This window comes from Arvicanthis niloticus, unplaced genomic scaffold (genome assembly GCF_011762505.2).
Source record: "Arvicanthis niloticus isolate mArvNil1 unplaced genomic scaffold, mArvNil1.pat.X pat_scaffold_880_arrow_ctg1, whole genome shotgun sequence".
NCBI classification, from domain to species: Eukaryota; Metazoa; Chordata; class Mammalia; order Rodentia; family Muridae; genus Arvicanthis; species Arvicanthis niloticus.
In genome coordinates this window covers 1-22691 of record NW_023046458.1, presented here as the reverse complement: position 1 = coordinate 22691, position 22691 = coordinate 1, and the positions used below count along the sequence as shown (strand labels likewise).

General features: G+C 50.8%; 1 protein-coding gene across 1 annotated transcript; it reads left to right on the top strand.

Moving 5' to 3' along the window:
* Positions 1–831: 831 nt before the first annotated feature.
* Positions 832–22686, top strand: LOC117702497 (proto-oncogene tyrosine-protein kinase receptor Ret-like; the record flags this gene model as incomplete). The annotated part of the gene is made up of 7 exons (XM_034493612.2): positions 832–1141; positions 14651–14914; positions 16977–17264; positions 18623–18867; positions 19605–19800; positions 20452–20651; positions 22435–22686. Coding segments are annotated over exons 1-7 (1518 nt in total), but the record flags the coding sequence as incomplete, so codon positions are not given.
* Positions 22687–22691: the final 5 nt, after the last annotated feature.

Genomic DNA, 22691 nt, shown 5'->3' with positions numbered 1-22691 from the left:
ATTTAGGCATAATCTGGGGAGAAGAGAGTTAGATTCTTCTGGCAAACTTCTGTTTTCATCCTTCCCAACACACCCCTGTAGCCGCTGTCCTATTAGTCAGTTCACATCCTGTGAGCTCTTCTATTTGGTGGGATAAGAGCATACAATTCCAAGCACTGCACCAGACTACAGTAGCAGGTCTCTTTGAAAGGTGTGCAATTAACCAGTGTCTTGGTCCTATTAGTTGTACCGGTCCTGGGAATCACAAACAAGCCCAACAGGACCTCCAACCCTCTTCACCACGGGATATGTTGTACACTGGAAGCAGGCTCTTCTGTCCCTCTTTCTCTTGGCCAGGGCTCCTCCCCTCTTCCCGCCTCTAACCCCAGAAGAGGCTGCAGGCTCCAAACGGCGCTTCTGACTCCCGCCCCCCTGATAAATGGCGGAGGATGCTCTCCGCGTCCAGAGACTGGAGGGGCATCATTCTAGTCTCTGGGTCTCTCTGCGAGTATAGGTAACCAATTGGCCCAGACACCGAATCTTCTGTGTTGCTCTTTCTGGGCGGCGGGAAAGGACTAACAGAAACAGCAAGCAAGGCGCACGGGTTGAGAAAGTGGCTGTGCCAGCAAATGATCATGGATCCAGGTTACCTTTAGTAGATCAGCACCCGCACCACAACCCACACGTACCCAGCTCCGACCCGCCCTCATCCCGAGAGGAAATCACGGTTCCCGCAGCAGTCGGGTGCCGCCCCACCTTGTCCCACGCTGTACCTGGAGCCCCGCCCCTCCACACACACCCGCACCCCCTGGTCCCGCCCCTCTCGCTGCCCCTCCCTCTGCGCCCTGCCCTGCCCCAGTCCGCTCCCGCGGCGCCGGCAGTGCAGGTCTCTCTCATCAGTACCGCAACTGGAGCGGTGCAAGCAACAGCAGAAAGCGGCTCCGAGTCCGCACCTGGGAGTCGCTCCCGGACGCAACGCGCCCGCAGTGCCCGCTGCTCCCAAGCTGGCATGGGGAGGCCCGGCTGAGCGCCGCACCCCACCTCTGAGACCCGCCCGCTCCTCAACCGCGGCCCTCGCGCGCACGGGCGATGGCGAAAGCGACGTCCGGCGCCGCAGGGCTGGGGCTGAAGCTATTTTTGCTGCTGCCGCTGCTAGGAGAAGGTGAGTCCTACGAGCGGCAGGGACGGTAGGGGCCGGGGCGAAGTTAGCGCTGCGCACCGAGCCGGGAAGCTGACGCGCGCATAAGCGCGCCTATATTAGCTGGCACCGGCCGGCTGCGCGGCTGGCCGGCCTCCGGGTCTGGGAACCGGGTCGCTGCCGCTAGCTGCTCTTCTCGGGCCGCCGGCTGGGCGGGGCTCGGCTCGCCTCCGGTCCGTGCTAGCTGCGGGCCGGGCAACGTAGTCCGTGCTCCGCCAAAGCCGCAGCTGCGCATCCTAGGCTGGTCGCGCCTCCAGCCGCGGCCGCGTGCGGGGGCGAAGCGGACAGATCTTGTCGCCGTTGGGAAGCAGCTACGAGCGGACCGACCGGGTAGGCAGCCCTGGGAAGCCCACGACTTGAGCCAGCACTTGGAGACTGCTGCGCCCTGGTTTTCTTTTCGCGTTTCATTCCTGCACTTGCTGTAGCTCCGTTGTTTTGGCTGAAAGGTGCTGAGGCAGTCTTTAGTAAAGGTTATTTTTCCCTTGTGTGTTTTTGCCGCCCTAATCTTTAAAAACCTAAAAGCCTGGGTTTTTTTGTTTTTGGTTTGTTTTCCGGCGTGTCTTCGCCTATGAGTATGACATGGTCTGAGCTCTGCCCTACAGCTGGGAGTCCTGTACCACTCGCCACTTGGCTGGACTACCTGAAAGTACGGCTTTTGGAGGCGTAATAGGGTCCAGGGCTGACATTTACTTATCCAGCGCTTTGGGCCCGGCCACTAGAGTGTGATGATGTGCTTGCTGCCAGCATCATGTCCACATAGGAGTCCCTCATTAGGTGTGGCCTTTCTAAGGCCGGTCACTGCCCTCACTCCTATACCCTGACCAAATGAACCCTAAGGATATAGGATATTGACACACACACACCCCTTGGCTGCACATTTTAGTGTCCTTTCAACCTACCCAGGCTTGGTTCCTTCTGGAAAATATATGTACTGAGTTTCCCTCTGATATCAAAACTAAGCCCAGGCCACCTCTCTCCTATTCCTTACAAAGGGCTTTCTCTCTCTGCAACCTTTGGAAACAGAAAAGACTGTGCTCACTTTGTCTCTAGCTCAGAGTCTTGTGAAGACTGATTTCACTGACCAGACCAGGGCTGCATTCGTGGGCCTCCAAGTATTCCAGAGAAGTATGGAGAGGGGATAAGATAAATACCTAATTGTTCCTGAGAAAAAAATAGATTGGAGTGACTGTTCCTGGGTCTTGAGGTGCTGTGGGGCACAGTGCTACAGAGGGTCATAGGCCCCAACAAAATACAGAGCTTAACACTATGTAGCTGCCCTGTGTCATCTGGTTTAAACTTCACAGGTGCAGGCATGTAGTCGGGAATGAACTAAGAAGACGTGCTGACCAACTTCCCTTGACCTACCTAGCCCTGAATTTAGTGAGGTCCCCAGAGGTTTAAGGGACACATTTCAAGAGTCTGGCCTGTGGCATTTGGCAGGCGTAGAGGGAGATTTCTATGTGAAACCTCTGGCTCAGAATCAGTTGGCCACAGACCGCTTGCAGAATCCAGTGACTATGAGCCTGTCTTAAACCCACCCCTTTCTGGGTGGCTAAGAAACCACGATAGAGGTCCAGAGAGGGGAGCAGCAGCCTCATACCCAGAAAGAAATAATTGGGGTTTTAGAGAAGCCTTCTAACCTGGACTCTGGTGCAGCGGCTCTGACACTCACTGATTTGCTCCAGACTGCCTGCCACTAGAGAGCTCGGGTGCGGTCCCTCAATAGAAGGATTGGGAACAGTGTGGCCTCCAGTGCCCTCGTGTGGATACAGTGTTCTAGTTGCTGGGCCTGTTGCCCACAGTTTTGAGTGGGTTTGTAGAAGTAAAGGAGCCTTGTTCACGAGACGCACCATACCCTCGTTTCAAGTTATCAATATATACATCCACCTTTCTCGTGAACTCATGCTCCAGAGACCTGTGGATAAGCATGGCCCGGCTCCCTTCTCACCCTCCTTCATAGACCCCCACATGTGTCATGAACTCCCTCCTATCCCATTCCTGTTGGGCCCAGTGTCCAGGAACTAGAGATGACAACCTCCTTCTGTTAACATTTTCGTGACTTTGACTGCTCAACACAGACACAACTTGACAGTGTCTTGGGCTCCCCGACATGTCCCAGGGCACCTTGCCCCCTCCCAACTACTTGTCATGACTCCTGCCCCTCATCTTCTTGGCTTGGCATCTTGATTAGCGTCTCCAGCTGGAGAACCAAAGGATCTGTCATCATGTCACTGAAGGTCCCTTTCTGGACAGCCCTTCTGTAAGTGTGAGGGCTCCATAATCGGTGGACATCACCCAGAGCTTAATTGTGAGCAAGCACCTGGGGCCCGGGGCCCAGCTCCCCTCTTTGTTTCTTCCTCTTCCCTTCCTTTACTGAGCTCAGGGGATTCTGGAGATTTGTCCTGGTTCCCCAGGCTCATCTGGGCTCTTTTTGGTCTCTTCCCCGAAAGCTGCTGAGCCCATTCTCAGGGCTGGGCCAGACAAGGACTCCTGAGGGTGGGGCCTGAGAGCAGACAGCAAGTGGGGAAGTGACTGGGCCCATTCACTAGATCGCCTTTATTTTGCAGAATTGCTTTAGGAACAGGCTAAGTGAGTGACTGTTTCCTTGGTGGCGTGAAGAAAATGGGATGTGTTCACCTAATGGGGTGCTAATGGCCTTTTAGCCAGGGGAGGAGAAAACTAATTAAAAAGGATTGTATCTGTAGAAAAGGCGCCTGAGATAGGAAAGGCAAGGGTAGCTGGAAGCTGCTACCTCCATCAGGATCTTCTCCTGGCAAAACACTCTGCTGATCCTCTTTCCTGTTACCACCAACAGCGGCTACCCCTGCCGTACTGTTGATAACCCTGTAAGGTTTCTGTTCTCTTCCCATTTTATAGGTGAACAAACTGAGGTTCTCCAAATCTATAAATTCTGGAGCTCATGGAAAGCTAAGACTCTCCAGATCTTTTGTCTTTAGCAAAGCTAGTGAGCTCGGTACCAGGAGTAAGAGGTGAAGAGGGACCTGGAAGAAGACAATGCTCCTGCCTGTCACACCCCAGCAGATCACTCAGCTGAACTCTCAGTGAGATGTTTTTGCCCTTGCTGGCTGGCTGACCCTGGGAGGCTCATGGGCTAGGAATGAGTACTAGCTCTGGCTCTGCCAGAGCTGTCTTGCAGAGGGAGCCTGTGTGCTCTAGGCATTGTAAGAAGTTGTGTTTTTATATATACAGTCAGAGGGCTGGTAGGGACAAGACACCCAAGGATTGTCCTTTGCACCGTGTCTGACAGAAGCATCTTCCTTCATCATGGTGCCGTGCTCGGAGGGGAGTGGTGCAGCCATGTGCCCCCATCCAGGGTGAGATCCACACCCCTGGGGCACTGGGAAAGACTGATAAAAGAAAACGCCCACTGCATGCCCAGGAAACAAGGGCAGAGCTGGCTAGGAGTGCAGCCTGTATGCACGCAGTAATTCATTGCTTCTGGATGAGTAGCCATAAGTGTACTATGGAGGGGTGTGTGTCTGTGTGTCTGTCTGTCTGTGCATGCGCACACACTCCGAGGATAAGGCTGGCACTTGCCTGGCTGCCAGTCTCTTAGTCCCTCAATCCCCTGCCATCAGCTATGCTTTCCTCTTTTCCTGCTTCCCCATTATTTTTTCTGTATGAATGGCTTGATAGTACTAATCAAAAAAAAAAAAGCCTTGAGTGTTGCTTTCCAAGGAGGAACTAACAGCAAAAGACACACCTAGTAGTTATGGAGAGAGAGGGAGGGGGAGGAGAGAGGGAGGTATGGTTCTGTTAGAGCTGAGCAGCTGGCAGCAAGACAAGGTAATGAGGAATGGGGAGCCTGGCAGATAGCCCTGGACATGGACCACAGAGGAAGTGATGTCGGGGGCAGCGGGAGATGGGGGTGGCTACCCCTCTGCTGTGTGAGGAATGTCCTCTGTACCCTCTACTATGGGGTGTTTCATCATAAGAAGCTGTGGAGTTGGTACAGCCGACTCCAGGCTGTCCCCATTCATAAGAGCATCCAGGGCTTTGTGTCCAAGGAATCAGAAGAGGCTGTGCCTCCTGCGGCAGGGCTCCAACTCCTCTCAGACAACACAGATCCTTTCCTGACAGGTTGCAGGATCCTAAAGAGCTTGTGGACTTCACCTCCTTACTCCTTGTTTGCCCAGCTGCTGCCTCCCCGTCACCCACCTTCCTGTCCTAGGCAGCCATGGAGAGGCCCTGAATAGGCCTCCCCAGCTGTGTGATTGATTGGAGAGTGCTTTAGGGAACCACACCCCTCTGCCTGAGACTGGAGTCTGTGGAGCCAGTAGACCCCTGAGCCATCGGACTGTGAAGCGCTGCCTAGTCAGTTACAGTGAGAGGAGGCAGCAGGGTGCTGTTGTGTTCTGCCAGCTCTTTCCCAGGCACATCGGTGCCCCTTAGAAGGTGGCTGATGAGACCTTGAGCGCTACCATTGAGGCTGCACCACCTGGGCTCTGAGGAGAGCAGGTGGCCAGTCACAAGCAAACACTTGTGTTTGCTTTTGCCTGGTGCGTAGCTCCACTTAAGCAGAACAGCCCAGATGCTGGTGCAGGTTAACTGTTCACCTGAGCAGGTGTGTTGCCTGCCTGGTGAGCCAGCAGTGGAGCCTCCTGTCCTTGGTGTCGTTGGTACCCAGTGGGCTCTGAAGCAAGAGGTGCCAGTGGCCCTGTGGTCCAAGTCTTAGCAGATGGACCCCCTTCTTCCAGACTCAGGAGCTAGCAGGGTCCCCTCTTTGTGGTCCTTGGTCTTTCTTCGCCTGTGACATGGAGTGCTGGAGTCTATTCTTCAAGGCTGTCACTGGGGGCCAGTGTGACCCTAGAGCAGGAGAAGGAGGATGCTGGACAGTGTTCTTTGAAACCGATTCCACCCCCTCATGTTCCTTAACGTTTCACACTTGGATTCCAGGAAGGGAAAGGGGAAATTTTACTGTCTTAAAACGTAAGGAACCAGAAAGTGCTGGGGAAATATGCACTGTGGGAGAGTGAGAGGTGGAGATGGGCTGAATTTCTTAGACAGTTTTGCAGTGTGACTGGGAACCATGGGGACTGAGTCCGGGTGTCTCGAGGGCTTTGTCTTCTCCACTCTTCCTTCATGGCCCTCTTTCCTTACCTGGGGGCATCTGTAGCATCATGGAAGTCCTGAATCCATTCCAGCCCACCAGTGATCCAAGCAGCAAACATGCCTCTTCCCAGGCAAGACAGGTTTACTGTGCATAGCCCCTGGGCATGTTTTTTGCTCCTGTAAGTGATCTGTCTGGCACTCAGCACCAGTGCTCAGCTGGAGGTCGTCCTCACCTTTGCAAAAAAATTGCTCCGACAGGTCCACAGAGCCTCAGAAAGTCTAGACTGAAGTACATTTCAAATGCTTTCTTCCTTAGCCATTTTACAGTTCTGAGGAAAAGATACCAGCTACATCTCTGTGGCTTAACATGGGCACTCTACCTATGTGACAGCTGACATGTCCCCCTCATCTAGATGTGGCCTCTCTCGTGAGAAGCTGGACTCCTGGGTCTATGCCCCTGGCTATATGCACCAAAAGATCCAGAGCTTTGTAGAGCCAGGCTTGGAAGGCCCTTGTGTCACTTTGCCCGTGTTGCTGAGGTCAGAACCACACCAGAGAGCCCCATTTCAGTACAGGGCAGACCGAGAGTTCAGAGTACATGTGGGACACATGCTTCTGGGGTGTGCCTGTATACATTCTGGGGGTGATGGGCCCCTAGGCTTGGGACCCTTTTTAGTTTGGTTTCCCATGACTACAAGCAGTGTGGTGGGCAAAAGGTTTATCTTAACAGCTTACAGTCTATCACAAAGGGAAGTCGAGGCAGGAACTGAAGCAGAGACCACGGAACAATGCTGCTTACTGCCTTGCTTTCTATGGCTCAGCTTGCTTTATTTATTTATTTATTTTTAAATACAAACCAGGACTATATCTCTAGAGGGTGACACCGCACACTGTGGAATGGGCTTCTCATGTCAATCAAGAAAATTCCCTCGAAAATACTTGCCTAGCGGCCAGTGTGATGGTAGCATTTTCTCAGTTGACTTCCTAGATGACTCTAGCCTGTGCCAAACTGACAAAACTAACCTAACCAGCCCAGACCCGGATTGCTATCTCTTCCAAGTGGGCATCTCTGACTATTTTCCTGAGTGGTGCCTCAGGGGTCTATGCTGGCCCCACAGCTATGGGTCTGAGGGAAGTGACTGTCAATTGAAATTGTCTTTTTTAGAAACCTTTTAAAACTGACATAACGTAAGGGTAACTATTTTTAATAGAATAGTGCAGGAGCATTTAGGCTACCCCAAGGTGTCCAGGGGGCACCTCTAGTTCCCTCACATGCTCATTATCCACAAAGGATACCCCATATACCCAGTAAGCAGCTGTCCCCACTCTCCGAGTCTCTGCCTCTGGTTACCCTCTTTGCTTTCCTCTTTAGAGCTGCCTGTTCTGGGCGTTTTATGTAAATAGTGTGTTGTGTATGGTAGTTTGGCTTAGGGTTTATCTTGATTGTAGCCCACATCAGTGTGCCATTCTTTAAGAGTGAGTAATACTCCATTTGTTTGGCTCGCTGCGTTTATGTATCCATTCTCTTGATCCGGAGGTGCTTTTTCTGTTGTAAACAATGTTTCCAGGCATGTCCTCTGAATCCTGCTGTTCAAGGTTTGTTTTCGGGTTTTCCCAGGAGTGAAAGAGTTTAAGGCTTCGGTGTTTGTTCTTTGAGCAGTTGTTGATCTGCTCTTTCCCAGAGGCAGGGGCCAATTCAGCAACTGTGTGCAAATGTTGCTTTTCACCCACATCCTCCAGCACTTACTGGTTCCTGTTGTTTTTGCAGCCTTGCCTTCCCAGTGGGCTCAAAGTGGTATTTCATTGTGGTTTGGGTTTTGAGTTTCCCCTGAAGATTAGTGATCTAGTCCGAAGACTGGACAAGCTTCTGTTTACACAGTCATTGTCCAGTTGTGCGTATTATTGGACAAAAGCCTTTTCAGAGCCTTTGACTATTGTTTGTATTACATTTTTCTTTGACCACTTATACATGTATGTGGTGCATTCGGTTTACTAACCCACCATCCTCTCTTTTCTCCCACCCACCCCTGTCACCACAACGCTCCACAGGTCCCTTTCCTATGTTAGAACTATCTATAACCATCTATTGGAACTTGTGGGCTTGCTGTAGGAACTTTTCCTCTCTGAGAACCTATCAGTAGCCAGTAATTATTCAACAGGGAGCGGTAGGGCCCCTGGAGCTTGCTGCATCATTGGCTGTTGACATATGGGCTTGTGTAGCCCCATCAAGGGCATGTGCAGCTGCAGTGAGATCATGTTTGCAATGACTGACATGCCATGAAGATGACACCTCTGGACCCTTCTCCCTTTCTTCCAGATCTTACATCTTTACTGTTCTCTCTTCCATGGTGTCCCCAGAACCCTGACGATCACAGTATAAATGTCCCACTCAGGGTTGAACACCTTTGGTCATTTTTTGATTGGGTGAGATCAAAAAATGATTTGATTTACCATCAAGCATGGCTGAGAGGCTACTTCATCCAGTAGCACCAGTCACTTAAGAAAAGTCTCTAGAGAAGACACTGATGTTCTAATAGGGGTAAATCTCGAGTCTCCACTGAACACTGAGTCTCTGCATTTCTCAGGACAGCGGGACTCTTGCACTTGTCACATTGCGCACAAATGTTCCAGAAACAAAGGCATCACAGCCAGTGCAGGAGACGCAGATGTTCTAGAACCTCCCTGTCAAAGAGGAAGATGCTGGAAACCAGTGACCCATCCCACACCCAACAAGGGAACTGGCAGCCCGGGAAGCCAGGGCTGCCCTCTCACTCTGCCTCTATCTAGACTAAAAATAACTGGGCAGATTGGTCTAAGTTGATTACAGTAATTGCTACTGTGATGTCATGCTGCAGGCCAGAAGCTGTGTTGCAGCGGTCTCCCTTCTGCATTCCCACTCAGGGTTTGCAACTGGAGATAACAAGGTCCAAGATCCAGGAACGAGTGATGGGCCTGTCCAGCACTGGCCTGCTCTGCCATACCAGAGACCGTAGGATTCCAGTGTTTAGCTCTGGGTCCTTGTGGAGTCAGAAATGGCTCCTCTGAGGTACCCAGCTCTTAGCCCTCCACTCCAGAGCAGATGCTCAGGACTTCTCTGTCTTTCTATTGCTTTGATGAAACATGATGAAAAAGCAAATTGGGGAGAAAGAGGTTTATTTGGGTTACACTTCCACATCGTAGTCCATCATTGGAAGAAGTCAGGACAGGAACCCAAGAAGGTCTGGAACCTGGAAGCAAGAGCCATGGAGGGGTGCTGCTTACTGGCTTGATTCCTATGGCTTGCTCAGCCTGCTTTCTTATACAATCCAGGACTGTCAGTCTAGGGATGGCACCACCCACAATTGTCAGGGTTCTCTCCCATTGGTCACTAATTAAGAAAATGTCCTACGGCTGGATCTCATGGAGGTATTTCCTCAATGGAGGCTTCTTCCTCTCTGATGAGTCTAGCTTGGGTCAGGTTGACACACAAAACTAGCCTGCATCCCAAGAAGAGGCTGGCTGCTTCCGCTCCAGAGACTGAAGTGGTCTTCTTCCTCCTGCTGCAAACCTCAGTGTTTGATGAGAACACCCTGAACTTCCAGCTGGCTTCCCAGCATCCCCCTCACCCAGAGCAGATCCCTGCAGTATGAGCACATGAAGCCATACTGTAGGACCGTCACATAGGTACATCTACCTTAGGAGCTGTCCCTCTACACACACACACACACACACACACACACACACACAGAGGAAGGGCTCCATATCTGACTACATCCTCCGCTGTCTGACATGTTTGGTACTGGGACTTTGTAGGTGCAAGAGGGAGGACTCCACAGTACTCAGTCTAGTGAGTTGGGCTCATGAGGGCTTAACATTGGGTTCTGTACTTTGGTGTTCATTTCATGCCAGACCCCCAGGATGGAACCCTGAGCAAATTTCACCTAGCCTCACCTTCCTGAGCCCTCACTTTGTTTTGGGACTCCTGCCCAGACTCCATCTCACTGAAATATTAAAGAACCAGTTTATAGATGCCAAAGAAACTTCCAGGGGGCATCGGTCTTTTTGAGGAGAAACTGGGAAGACATGGCTGAATCTCTGCGGTGGCCTTTTCAGCCTGGTAGTGCAGGCGTATAAGTGGATGGCCCTTGGTTCCTGGGACTCTGTGACCTGGTTTCTCACAAGCACTATATGAACAGCTGTCACTGAACAAAGGAGCCTGGGCCAGACTCTGGCTGAGTCCTAAATCACTCTGTGTGGCCTGGAGCCATGCTCTGTCTTGGTTTATTGCTCAGTAAGACAGGGACCCTAACATCCATTAGTGTTTTGATGTGCTTAAAACGGCACTATAGAAATCCCATTGGCGAATATGGAAGGTGACACAGAGGGCGTTGGGATGGAGGGTTAGAAAAGAGCTTGAGGTATGTGGGGTGGTCCCTCAGCAAGTGGACTTTTCTGCATCATGGTGTTCCGTTGGTTATGTGGGAGAACAGCTGCACTGCCCAGAGTCATCAGGGTCAAAGCTGCTAGGGCCTTGGCCCAGTTGCAGCAGCAACAGCTACCCAGGGCCATAAAGTACTAGAGAGAGCCCTAGAGCCAAAGGGGCCTGGTCACTCACACATGCTCATCCACGGGCCACTTGGGTGGCCAGGCCTTGCCCTAGGAAAGAAATTAATTGTAACGTAATTGGCAGTTTCCTTTGTATAGAAGCCGGAAAGAACTGGCAGCAAGACCCACGATTAAGTCAGCAGCAGCTGGGAAATCACATTTGGGTGGGAGCATCCTTCATGTCAGTGAGGCCGGTGCAGCTGGTCTGGGTGGGCATGGACATGCAGGTGGTAGCTGCAGTGCATTCTGCATAAAGCCCGGTGCCCGTGTTCCGTGAAGAACACGTCTCTGCATAGAGGACAGCTATTAAGCCCTAACCTCAGCTGTGCAGTAGGTTCCCCCGCCCAACCCAAAGCAGAGAACCATACGATGCTGTGAGGGCTGAGCACTGGGGGTCATACTAACAGCGTTGTGAGAGATGATGATGGCCTACAGCACCAGCTCAGGAGACAGGACCCGTGAGGACCGACCGTGCCTGGTCGTGCAGGGAGAGCACAGTGTCAAGCCAGGAGTAGTTCCCCTCCACACCATGTGTCTTCTGTCCAGCTGCTCTCCGTCAGGCTACCAGCCACCCTACACTGGTGACCCATCAAGACAGGTAACTAAGGAAATACCACACACTGAGTCCTCTGCTCTACACGGGGGGTGGGGGGGGGGTCGGTCCAGACTTAAAGCAGTATCTCTGTGCGTGGATTCTGAAGATGTCGTTAGAGGTGATGCTGATAGTTGTAGGAAGGATGGAAGAGATGGTTATGAGTGCAATAGTGGTTATGGTGCTGATGGTGACGGTAGATAATGGAGATACAGGTCTGTGGATGGAAATGACAGCAGGCAGCCGCCATTGTTCTTAGACCTTCATGTCTACCAACTAGATTTTGCTCCCAGCAACCCTATGAGGAGGAAGGGCTTAATGTCTTTGGTATAACCCTTGTCCAAGCCAATGCCCCAACTCTTCCAGTCATCTCAGACTTAGTCCACAGTCTCGCCTGGAATCCATACGCTGGTTCAACCTATCATTTCTGATAGGCATTCTGCGGTCCTAGCCCTAAGAAGCTAGACTTCTTGTTAGCATCTGCCTCTTCCAGCTCTCTATTTCCTGAACTTACCAGTCAGTCCTCTCTCTCCAGTCCTCTCTGCTCTCCAGGTCGGGCTAACCCTCTTGGGTACCCGATATTGTCCATGCTTCCTAGGAAAACCCCACTGCCCTCCCTGGCCTTCATCGGTGGCTTCAGCCAAGTGATTCAGAACAAGCAGCTTATGTCTGTGTTATTTTCTTGTTGCTGTGACTAAGTGCCAGACAAGAAAGGACTCTTGACTGCTGAGCCATGTCTCCGGCCCCTTGGTTGAATTTTGCCAGCAGCATTTGTCCTAGTAAAGGTTTAGTATTGCTATGATGCAGCACCATGACCAAAAGCAAGCTGGGGAGGGAAAAGGCATTTTATTTGGTGTATGACTACATCAGAGGTCATCATTGAAGGAAGTCAGGACAGGAACTCAAACGGGGCAGGAACCAGGAGGCAGCATCTGATGCAGAGGCCAAGAAGAGATACTGCTTACTGGGTTGCTCCTGACAACTTGTTCATCCTGCTTTCTTTTAGAACCCAGGACCACCGGCCCAGGGACGGCACCTGCAATGGGCTGGGCCCTTCCGTATCAATCAGTGGTTAAAAAGATGCTGTACATCTTGCCTGCTGCCTGATCTTATGGAGGCATTACTTTCTCAGTCAAAGTTGTCTCCTCTATGGTGACTATAGCGTGTCCAAACTGACGCAGATCTAGCCAGTACAGTATCAGTGTCTTTCCTTTTAAATCAAGGCTGAGTGATGTGTGTGATGTTCATGCCACATTCTGTGTCACCACCATAGGCAGCAGAGTTGCATCCAGCTTTGGCTGTTAACGATTGATGCCACTATGGAATGGGTGTGTAAACCTCTGGGACAATACTGAGAGATGGAACTTCTGGATCCTGTGGGAAGTCTGTGTTAAGTAGTTCAAGAGACCCTCATATGTTTTCCGTAGCAGCTGCACCATTTCACCTTCTGACCAGCAGTATGCACAAGGCTTCAAAAGAGCTCTCACTATTTGAATGTTCTTGGACACACACGAAATCAGCAGTCCAGTAAAATGAGCTGTAGCCTAGGCTAGCATCCGATTAGTCCATCTCTGATTAGTCCATCGTCTTTTTAGGTGAAATTTTCATTGCCTTGTGTTAGTGTCCATGGCTATGACTAAACTAATGCATAGAAACAACTTAAAAGGAAATAAATATCTTTGGCCCAGTCCATTGTGGCTGGACAGACAAAATGGAGTGTGACAGTTCACATCACAGAGGGCAGAAGGCAGAGACCGAGTCATTGGCTCTCTTATGTTCTAAGAATGCCATCCAGGCTCCCAGCCTATGAAACAGTGCAGCCCACGTTCAGGGCAGATGCACATTGATGTCCCCTTAGTTGATCCTCTCTGGAGATGCCCTAACAGATAAACCCGGTGTGTGGGGGTATCACTAAGCTCTGTGGTGCTTTTTAATTCAGTCAAGTTGACAACCAAGGTCAGCCGTCAGAGATAGAAAGGCATATGTACTGCCTGGTTTTGTGTTTCAACTTGACATCAGCTGGAGTTATCACAGAGAAAGGAACCTTCCTTGAGGAAATACCTCCATGAGATCCAGATGTAAGGCATTTTCTCAATTAGTGATCAAGAGGGGAGAGCCCAGCCCATTGTGGATGGTGCCATCCCTGGACGATGGTAGTTCTGGGTTCTATAAGAAAGCAGACTGAGCAAGCCAGTAAGCAGCATCCTTCCATGGCTTCTGTGTCAGCTCCTGCCTCCGAGTTCCTGCCCTGTGTGAGTTCCTGTCCTGACTTCCTTTGGTGATGAACAGCAATGTAGAAGTGTAAGCTGAATAAACCCTTTCCTCCCCAACTTGCTTCTTGGTCATGATGTTTTGTGCAGGAATAAAAACCCTGAAGAAGACAGCATGCATCTTAGCTGTGCAGTGTCAGGAGATGGATTATGCCCCCATGACCTATCTCTCCTCATCAGGACATGTGCTATTACATCCTCCCAACCACTCCTTTTGCCATTCCCAGACTGTCTATACCCACCCTGATTAATCACTTGGAATTTGATGAGAATCCAGTTCTGCCTGAATGCTTCAACTGGATGGGATGTCTGTGAGACCCACCCAGGTGAACGTGGGTACCAGTGGTCCATCCCCTTTCATTGTCACAGGATCCTGTGGTACGGATGTGCCAGTTTACCTACCTGAGTACCCACTGAAAGACATCTGTTTCTAGCTCTTGGTTGCCATGAGTAACTCACCATTTAATACTCAGTTACTTGATGGATGGGTAGTTTTACTTCTGCTGGATAAATGGAGTGGACTTGCTGGGTTGTATTGTAAGAGCATATTTTGATAGAGATCAGTTGCTTTCTTACACAGTGCTCTTTCGTTTCTGGGGACTGCTGCCTGCCCTGATAGTCTGGCAGTATCTCTTGTCTTTGAAACTTCCTCTTGGTCCAGGTGGTGTGCTGCAAAACAATCCTTGAACTCCTGGACCATGTGTGATCCTGGGTCATGTTGTACTTGGATAACAGAGAATCATTTTGCAACTATTTTGTACTTTCTCCACCTACTTCTTTTTCTTTCTTTGCTTTTAATGTGGTGCAATTGCCAGTCGTGTTTAGCTACATTCGTGTTCTTGGAACTACAGGTAAGAAATTCTTGCTAGGATTAGAATTTTAGTTTTGTTTTTGTTTTTATCCACAAAGAAACTGTTTCTCCCACCCCCACTCACACCCTCATGTCTCCCACAGCCCCACTGGGACTCTACTTCTCAAGGGATGCTTACTGGGAGAGGCTGTATGTGGACCAGCCAGCTGGCACACCTCTGCTCTATGTCCATGCCCTACGAGATGCCCCTGGAGAAGTGCCGAGCTTCCGCCTGGGCCAGCATCTCTATGGCGTCTACCGCACACGGCTGCATGAGAATGACTGGATCCGCATCAATGAGACTACTGGCCTTCTCTACCTCAATCAGAGCCTGGACCACAGTTCCTGGGAACAGCTCAGCATCCGCAGTGAGAGAACAGCCTGCCACCCCATCCCCGCTCCACCTTGACCTAGCCCTTAAGCTGTCCTCATCTCGACTGCCAGTCTGAGGCTGGGGATGGCTTTGTGGTCAAGGGTGTAAGGTGCAGGGTAAAGGCAGCTGCTTTGTGCCCAGTTAATGAGGGACCCAAATGACTTTGGAAATATTGATTACCTTCTGAAGCTATTGGGAATTAGGAGAACCATGCAAATGACTTGGCACTCTCTCTGTGTGGGACAGAGTCTATTTTCAGTGGGTTGATGAGGGCGTACAAGTTGTGAGAGTGATTCTGAGGGGCTGGAAACACCCCCCCTGGGGAGGGGCAGTAATTTAGCTAATGATAGCTGATGACCTAGAACTTGCTGAAGAGTACCAGGTCCTAGGTAGGAATCCTGTTTCCCCATCTGCAACAGACTGGCTGGGGTGTCCAGGAGGGAGGCAGAGCAGAAGGAAACCTAGGCAGCAGCCCAAAGCTAAGGCTGGAGCTGCAGTCAAGGTCACATAGGACATTACCCCTGGTGGGGAGAATGGGGATCTGAGTGGCTTGTGTGACAAGGGATGGTAATAGTATGCACCTCGTAGCCTACACCTCTCAGGACCTCCTCTGGGGTGAGGCCTCACACATCCTTAAGTTCCCGTCGGAGGCAGAGTAGAATAACTGACCTGTCTGACTGGAGCAGTGTCTGAGGTAGAGCTTCCATTGCTGTAAAAAGACACCATGTCCAAGGGAACTCTTATAAAAGACAGTATTTAATTGGGGGCTGGCTTACAGGTTCTGAGGTTTAGTCCATTATCACCGTGGTGGGAAGCATGGCAGCATCCAGGCAGGCATGATGCTGGAGAAAGAGCTGAGAGTTCTACCTCTTGTTCCGAAGGCAAATGGGAGAAAGACTGGCTTTCAGGCAGCTAGGAGGAGGGTCTCAAAGCCCAACCCCACAGCAACACACTTCTCCGACAAGTCCACACCTCCTAATAGTGCCACACTCCCTAGGCCAAGCATATTCAAAGCACCACAGTAGCCAGGACAATAAGATGGGAGGGTGCCCGAGATGGACAGTTCCCTGCCAACATAGTCTAGGTCAGTGATTGTCACCCTGTAGATTGAGACCTCAAGGGATGCAGAGCAGAAATTTACATTATTATTCATAAGCGCAGCAATATTAGAGTTAGGAAGTAGCATGGAAATAGTAATTTTATGATTGGGAGTCACCACAATGTGAGGAGCTGTATTAAAGGTCACTCCATCAGGAAGGTTGAGAACCATGGGTCTAGGCAGTTCCTGGAAGAAGTACTCTGCAGTGTCCCTTGGTTCTAAAAGACATTTGTTTCCTCTGTCTCCCTCCTGAACCATAAAGGGAATCTCAAGAATGAGAGTCCCTTGGTGGAAGTCAGGGTGCCGTGTGCTGTTAACCTGCAGTTCCCTAAAGACTTCCACCACTCACTTTCGAGCATTGCCGTGACCAGTCAGGAAAGAAGCACACCGCAATTTGGACAGTTTGTTCAGAGAATATTAGCCACAGCGGGGTCATCGGAACAATGTAGCACAGGCTAAGGGAAGCAAACTGAACCCTGTAGCCACCTGCTGGGCATGAGGTGGAAGCCCAAGGAGATGCCTGCCTCTGCCAAAGGCGAGACCTCACTAAAGTGGACTATGGTGCCTCAGTGGTAGAACTTAACTGGAAATTCTTCCACTGAGTGTTGATGAAGTCTGTGCAAAGCACTTGATGATTGGTGGGTGGGGGGTGCGGGGTGGGGAATCCAGCTCCCAGAAGCCTGCAGGAGCCTACACTATGAGGCCACCTACCTGCAGGGACCTGGGAACCTTAGCCCCAGGCAGGGCTTGGCCACTTCTTTCAGGAGGGATCATTTGAGCAGAAACCGGAAAGAGAGAAGAGTCAGATAAGAGGGCTACTGATTTCCAGGCCTCAGCACCAGGCAGCAGAGATGGGGAGGTATCAGCTGAGGCTTGTGGACCACACCGAACCCTGGAATTCCTGCCCCTTTTCTTCATTCCTCAACTGAAAGGGGGCTGTCTTCTTCTCTTCCTACAGATGGTGGCTTCCCCTTGCTCACCATCTTCCTACAAGTCTTCCTGGGGTCCACAGCCCAGAGAGAGGGAGAATGCCATTGGCCAAGCTGTGCCCGTGTATACTTCTCCTTCATCAACGACACCTTCCCAAACTGTAGCTCCTTCAAAGCCCAGGATCTCTGCATCCCGGAGACAGGTGTGTCCTTCCGCATCAGGGAGAACAGACCTCCTGGCACCTTCTACCGGTTCCACATGTTACCCGTGCAGTTCCTTTGTCCCAACATCAGTGTGAAGTACAGTCTCTTAGAAGGTGAGTTCCTTTGTCCTGGTGCACGGGAGGTAGAATGCTATCAGCCCTTAAGGTGAGCCATGTGTTCTTTTAGCTACTGTTCAGTATCCCTTGAATGTCTGTCACCAGCCAAATACTGTTGAAGGAGGTTGGGATACAACTGTCAACTGTAAACAAACGGTCTGGCATCTTGCCTGCCTTGAAGCCTCTAGTCATCTGGAGGATAGAACCCGTGAATGTGTCAAAGAAACTGGATGGTTTCTTGAAGGAGTGAGGAGCAGAGAGAAGCTGAGAGAACAGAGAGGCAGGGCCGCTAAACCAAGTGGGTTGGTGTCAGATGGCTCTGACCCCAGAGGGTGCTCAAGTGAGACCGTTGGTGGTTGGAATCCAGTTAGCCACTGGGAGGACAGAGGTGAACAGGGGCAGGCTGGTTATGTCAGGGAATATTTCAAGGTTTCTTTCCTTAGTGCATGGGGAACCATGGAAGTCAGAGGGCAGGTATGAAAAGTCTCCACTTGCATCTAAAAAGGCTTAGTTGGGCTCCTGTGTTGGGTACAGTTCAGGGTCAGGGTAGGTAGTATATGGTGCAGTTAGGGAGACCGAAGGGTCTAGGACAGACTCCTGATTGGGAGGATGGGCTGGCACGAGGCTGGAGTTGGCATGAGAATCGGGGAGCTTCCTGGCATGCTCTTAAGGAGACCCAGAATGATTCTTCTGAGCTAGAGATGGGGTTTTGAGCCCAGTTCCAAGGGTTCTGTTAGTGTCGGCAAGCACAGCAGACGTTTCTGGGGAGCTAGCCCTTCTGTCTAAGTAGACCTGTACCCTTTGTCATCTTGTTTGCTGTAGAAGAAAGGAAGGCTCCAAGAGATCAATCTCAGGTCACAATCCCAGGGAGAATACAGCAGGAATGCAAATCCCATATCCAGAAATACCTGTTGGAATGTCAGTCATATCCCAGACACCCAGTATCTGTTTTCAAGTCATGGAACTGGGATGTTTCTCACATTGTCTGAAATGAGCAAATACCATGTCTGCAATTTTTAAAACTGGCAAACATTGTTGGTAAACCAGATCATAGCTAGAGCTGCCCTCTGCCTATTCTCTGCCTTCCTGGGCATCACCCCTCCAGGCCACGACAGAGGCCTGACCTCATGCCAACACTTGTCTGCCCATCTGCATGAGTGAAGGCTCCAGCCACAAAAAGTAGGAGACACAAACCTCAAACAGCCTACATTTGGAGTAATGAGTGTCATCCCCACAGAGCCAGAGAGGGACAGACAGCCACTGCCATTCCACTCTGGGCAGAACCATGAGGAAGGGAGGCCACGCCCCAACCCCTACCCAGTGGTCATGTGGAATTTCCTTCTGTTTGGTGACAGGGGACAGTCTGCCCTTCCGTTGTGACCCAGACTGCCTGGAGGTGAGCACTCGCTGGGCGCTGGATCGGGAGCTTCGGGAGAAGTATACGCTGGAGGCTGAGTGCGTAGTAGTAGGCACGGGTGCCAACAAAGAGAAGGTGACTGTGTCCTTCCCAGTGACAGTGTACGATGAGGACGACTCGGCGCCCACCTTCTCCGGAGGTGTGGGCACTGCCAGTGCTGTGGTGGAGTTTAAGCGGAAGGAGGTTTGTCCACAGTTGCATTTGATTGCCTGTCTGTCTTATCCTGTGCCTATTTGGTGTTTGTCCCCATCGGTAGTTTATACTTGAATCTACTAGCCATCCAGTCACGTGCCTCTCAACTTGTCCTTTGTGTCTTGTCTGTTTGGCTGACTGCCAGCCAGATAGGCAGCAGTAAACTACACTCTGACTGTGAAGACCTGAACCTGGGGTGCTTAGACTGTGTCTAATCAGGCCAAGAGCCCCAGGGGGAGAGCATTGGGGCGAACATTCTGGCTCACCTGACCAGGCAAAAAGGAGAGTACTCCCTTCTGCTGGAAGCTGGGCAACTTGTCTCAGGAGTGAGTGCCTTATGAGAGGATGTCCTTGCCCATGCTGCTTTGACCAGCCTAGGTGGTATGCTACTGCCACCTGCTGGACACCAGGCCACTCTGCAGCCTGCTCCTAGGCTCAGTAAGAAGGGAACTAACTTCTCTGGGGAACTAACTAGGTACAGGCTTCCTAGGGAGTGAGAGCAGGCATGGGGAAGGAAGACAGTGTCTTCTTATACAACCTTAGAGTGACCCCAGTGGCCCTGTGGCTTTGCTCACAACTCTTACTCGAGGCCCTGGGGCTAAACATTCAGTTCTGATGGCCCCTAGGATTGGTTCTAACAACACATACTTGGTATAATTCTGGGCTGTGCTAGGATATGTGGTCCTCTGACTATTCCTGAGCTGACTGGCACTCTCTGCTACCTGCAGGGTACTGTGGTGGCCACTCTGCAGGTGTTTGATGCAGATGTGGTGCCAGCATCTGGGGAGCTGGTGAAACGATACACAAGCACACTACTCTCAGGGGACTCCTGGGCCCAGCAGACCTTCCGGGTGGAGCACTCACCCATTGAGACCATGGTCCAGGCCAACAACAACTCCGTGCGGGCAACCATGCACAATTACAGTAAGAAGCCAACCGTGTGATGTCTTCCCAGAACTTCAGGACACTTGGTACACACGATACTACACACACACACACACACACACACACACACACACACACACACACACCACATGAAAACCATACATTCCATATACACCAAAATATCCCACTGAGCACACCCATTCCAGGCCACACACTGTCTGTGTATACAAATACTACCCAAACACCCTATACATAACTCATGTAAAAATGCTAATTTTACACATACCCATCAGTAATTCAATACGCCACTCACACATTTCATACCCAAATAACACATTACACCCACAAAAATACATACACTCTATATACATATCAAACCACAGGACATAATATACCCTATATATAAACATAACACACATATACCACGTGTACCTACTGTTTCTCTGGAACACATGCACACACATGCATGTGTGTACACACACAAACACATGAGGTCTGGCTGAGTAGAATGTCCAGCTTTTAAATACCAGTACTATTGTAAGACTACCCACCAGACATATTATCTGGACACATACGCAAAAGTCACGGTGTGTGCAGGGTTGTATGTTGGTGTGGGTATGTAGTATGTGTCACAGGGCATGATCTTGAAGGATAGTAACTTGTTTTGTCTCCTTGTGTGCCCACCTACAGAGCTGGTTCTCAACAGGAGCCTCTCCATCTCAGAGAGCCGAGTCCTGCAGCTAGTGGTCCTGGTCAATGACTCAGACTTCCAGGGGCCTGGGTCAGGTGTCATCTACCTTCATTTCAATGTGTCTGTGCTGCCTGTCACCCTGAACCTACCCAGGACCTACTCCTACCCAGTGAATAGGAGGGCCCGCCGTTATGCCCAGGTGAGCCTGTGGCCCATTGCATGACTTGAGGTTAAAGGGTTCCAAGACTATAGGCAGGGTGATGGGTGGATAGCACCTCTTCCCTAGCCCACCCAGTGCAGAGTTAGCATAGGTGGATCCATAGTAGGCTCCAAGATGGACCCTTGAGCCTCTGTTTACATCTTTTCACCCTGGAGGGCTCCTAGTCCCCCGTCAACTCCTAGAGCAAGCCGTCTGATTTCACTATCTCACTTCTTGGTATCTTTAAAACATTTTTTGCACTATTACAAAAGCATTTCCAGGTAACCTTGTGTATGCGTACTTGGAAAGATGTTCCTGCTGTACTGTTCAGTGGGAAGAGTGGTTAGAGGAGCCACTGGTCTCTGGTGTCTCAGTCAGTGCAAAACTACCTTTTTATTGGGGAGGAACTTCAGCGTGCAGCAGACCGTGGTTGGCAGTAGTGCCTTGTGGGAAAGGGCAGAGGTCACATCTGTGTTTAGAAGTTTATGTGCTAGAGAAATCACAAGGTAATGTTTGTATTTGTCTTTGGAGAATGATAATTGAAATGGAAAGTAAAAGACCAGGGTGGTAGTTCAGGTATAGATCTGTCCTAGAAAGCACTAGGTTCTAGCCCCAGCACCACTAAAATAAATGAAAATACAAAGAATGGAAAGTGAGCGGTGGTCTTCATTAAAATGATGAGGAATGAGGGGGCGTGGCCCCTCCCACTCCTTAACCACCAGGGACAGCATTTGCTGCACTTCTAACTTGTTTCTTCTCCAGCACTCCCAGTGTCTGCTTGTTGCTTTTAGTTCATTTGTGGTTTGCCTGTGTATGGTTTAACTGACAGTAGGTAACAGGTTGATCATCTTCAGAATGTGTGTTTAGAGCTGTCTCCTCTTCTGCCTGTGGTTTTTCCAGTTCTTAAAGTCAGCTCCAGATCCTCACTCATTCCTGTCGCCAGCACACGAGGGGCCCACCTGTAGATAGAAAGAGCCATTGGCCCTTCTCCAGGGTGTGAGCATTAGGTCAGAAGTGGGGATAACAGAGTGAAGGGCCTGAGGAGTTGTTAGAGGCAGATCCACCTGCACTTAACAGACTCAAGAGCCCCAGCCGTTGGCCTGTAGTGACTGGTTTCTTACTGTCCCCATAGTTTTGAAGACCAAATTAAGGCCAGGGACCTTGGGTAGTTTTAAGGATCCCCTGAGAAGATAGAAATGAGCATTCTTTATGGAGGAAAATGAAACAACCAGTAGGCTGGATTGTTAGGGTGTCTGTGTGGCTTGGGAAGCCCCTGTCTCTGCTCTGGGTCCTAAGAAGCTGCCCCCTAGATCTGTTCTTACCCTTGGACACAGGGCCCCACAACTAGGACCACTCCTGCACTTAGCAACCATAGCTCACTGGAGTGGCTGTGAGTTAAATACTCAGGGCCTGGCTCCAGACCCAAGCATCCCCAGAAGGGCTCTCTTTCCAGAACTTCTGAGTAAGTCTCTTGACCTCAAGTGCAGTGACAACATTGCAGTCCCACAGCTAAGGTCCAGGGCTCTTAACAGTTAGGGGACATACAACAGGGATCGTGGCCATCACAACTGACTCCCAGTGGTGTGGGTGTCTGGTGAGTTGATGTCCTGGCAAGGCTGGCCAGGCAGGTGGACTTGTAGGTGCTGAGGCTGTAGAACACTGGACATTGAAGGAGGCTGCCATTCAAGCTAAGTTGAGGGGCATCCCACAACTTGGTCTACCCAAGAGTCCATCCGGCTAAGGTGTGCTGGTGCAATCATTCTCCTCCCTCTCCTCCCTCCAGATCGGGAAAGTCTGTGTGGAAAACTGCCAGGAGTTCAGTGGTGTCTCCGTCCAGTACAAGCTGCAGTCCTCCAGCACCAACTGCACTGCTCTAGGTGTGGTCACATCGCCCAAGGACACCTCGGGGATCCTATTTGTAAATGACACAGAGGCCTTGCGGCGACCTGAGTGCACCGAGCTTCAGTACACGGTGGTAGCCACTGACCGGCAGACCCGCAGGCAGACCCAGGCTTCCTTAGTCATCACAGTGGAGGGGGC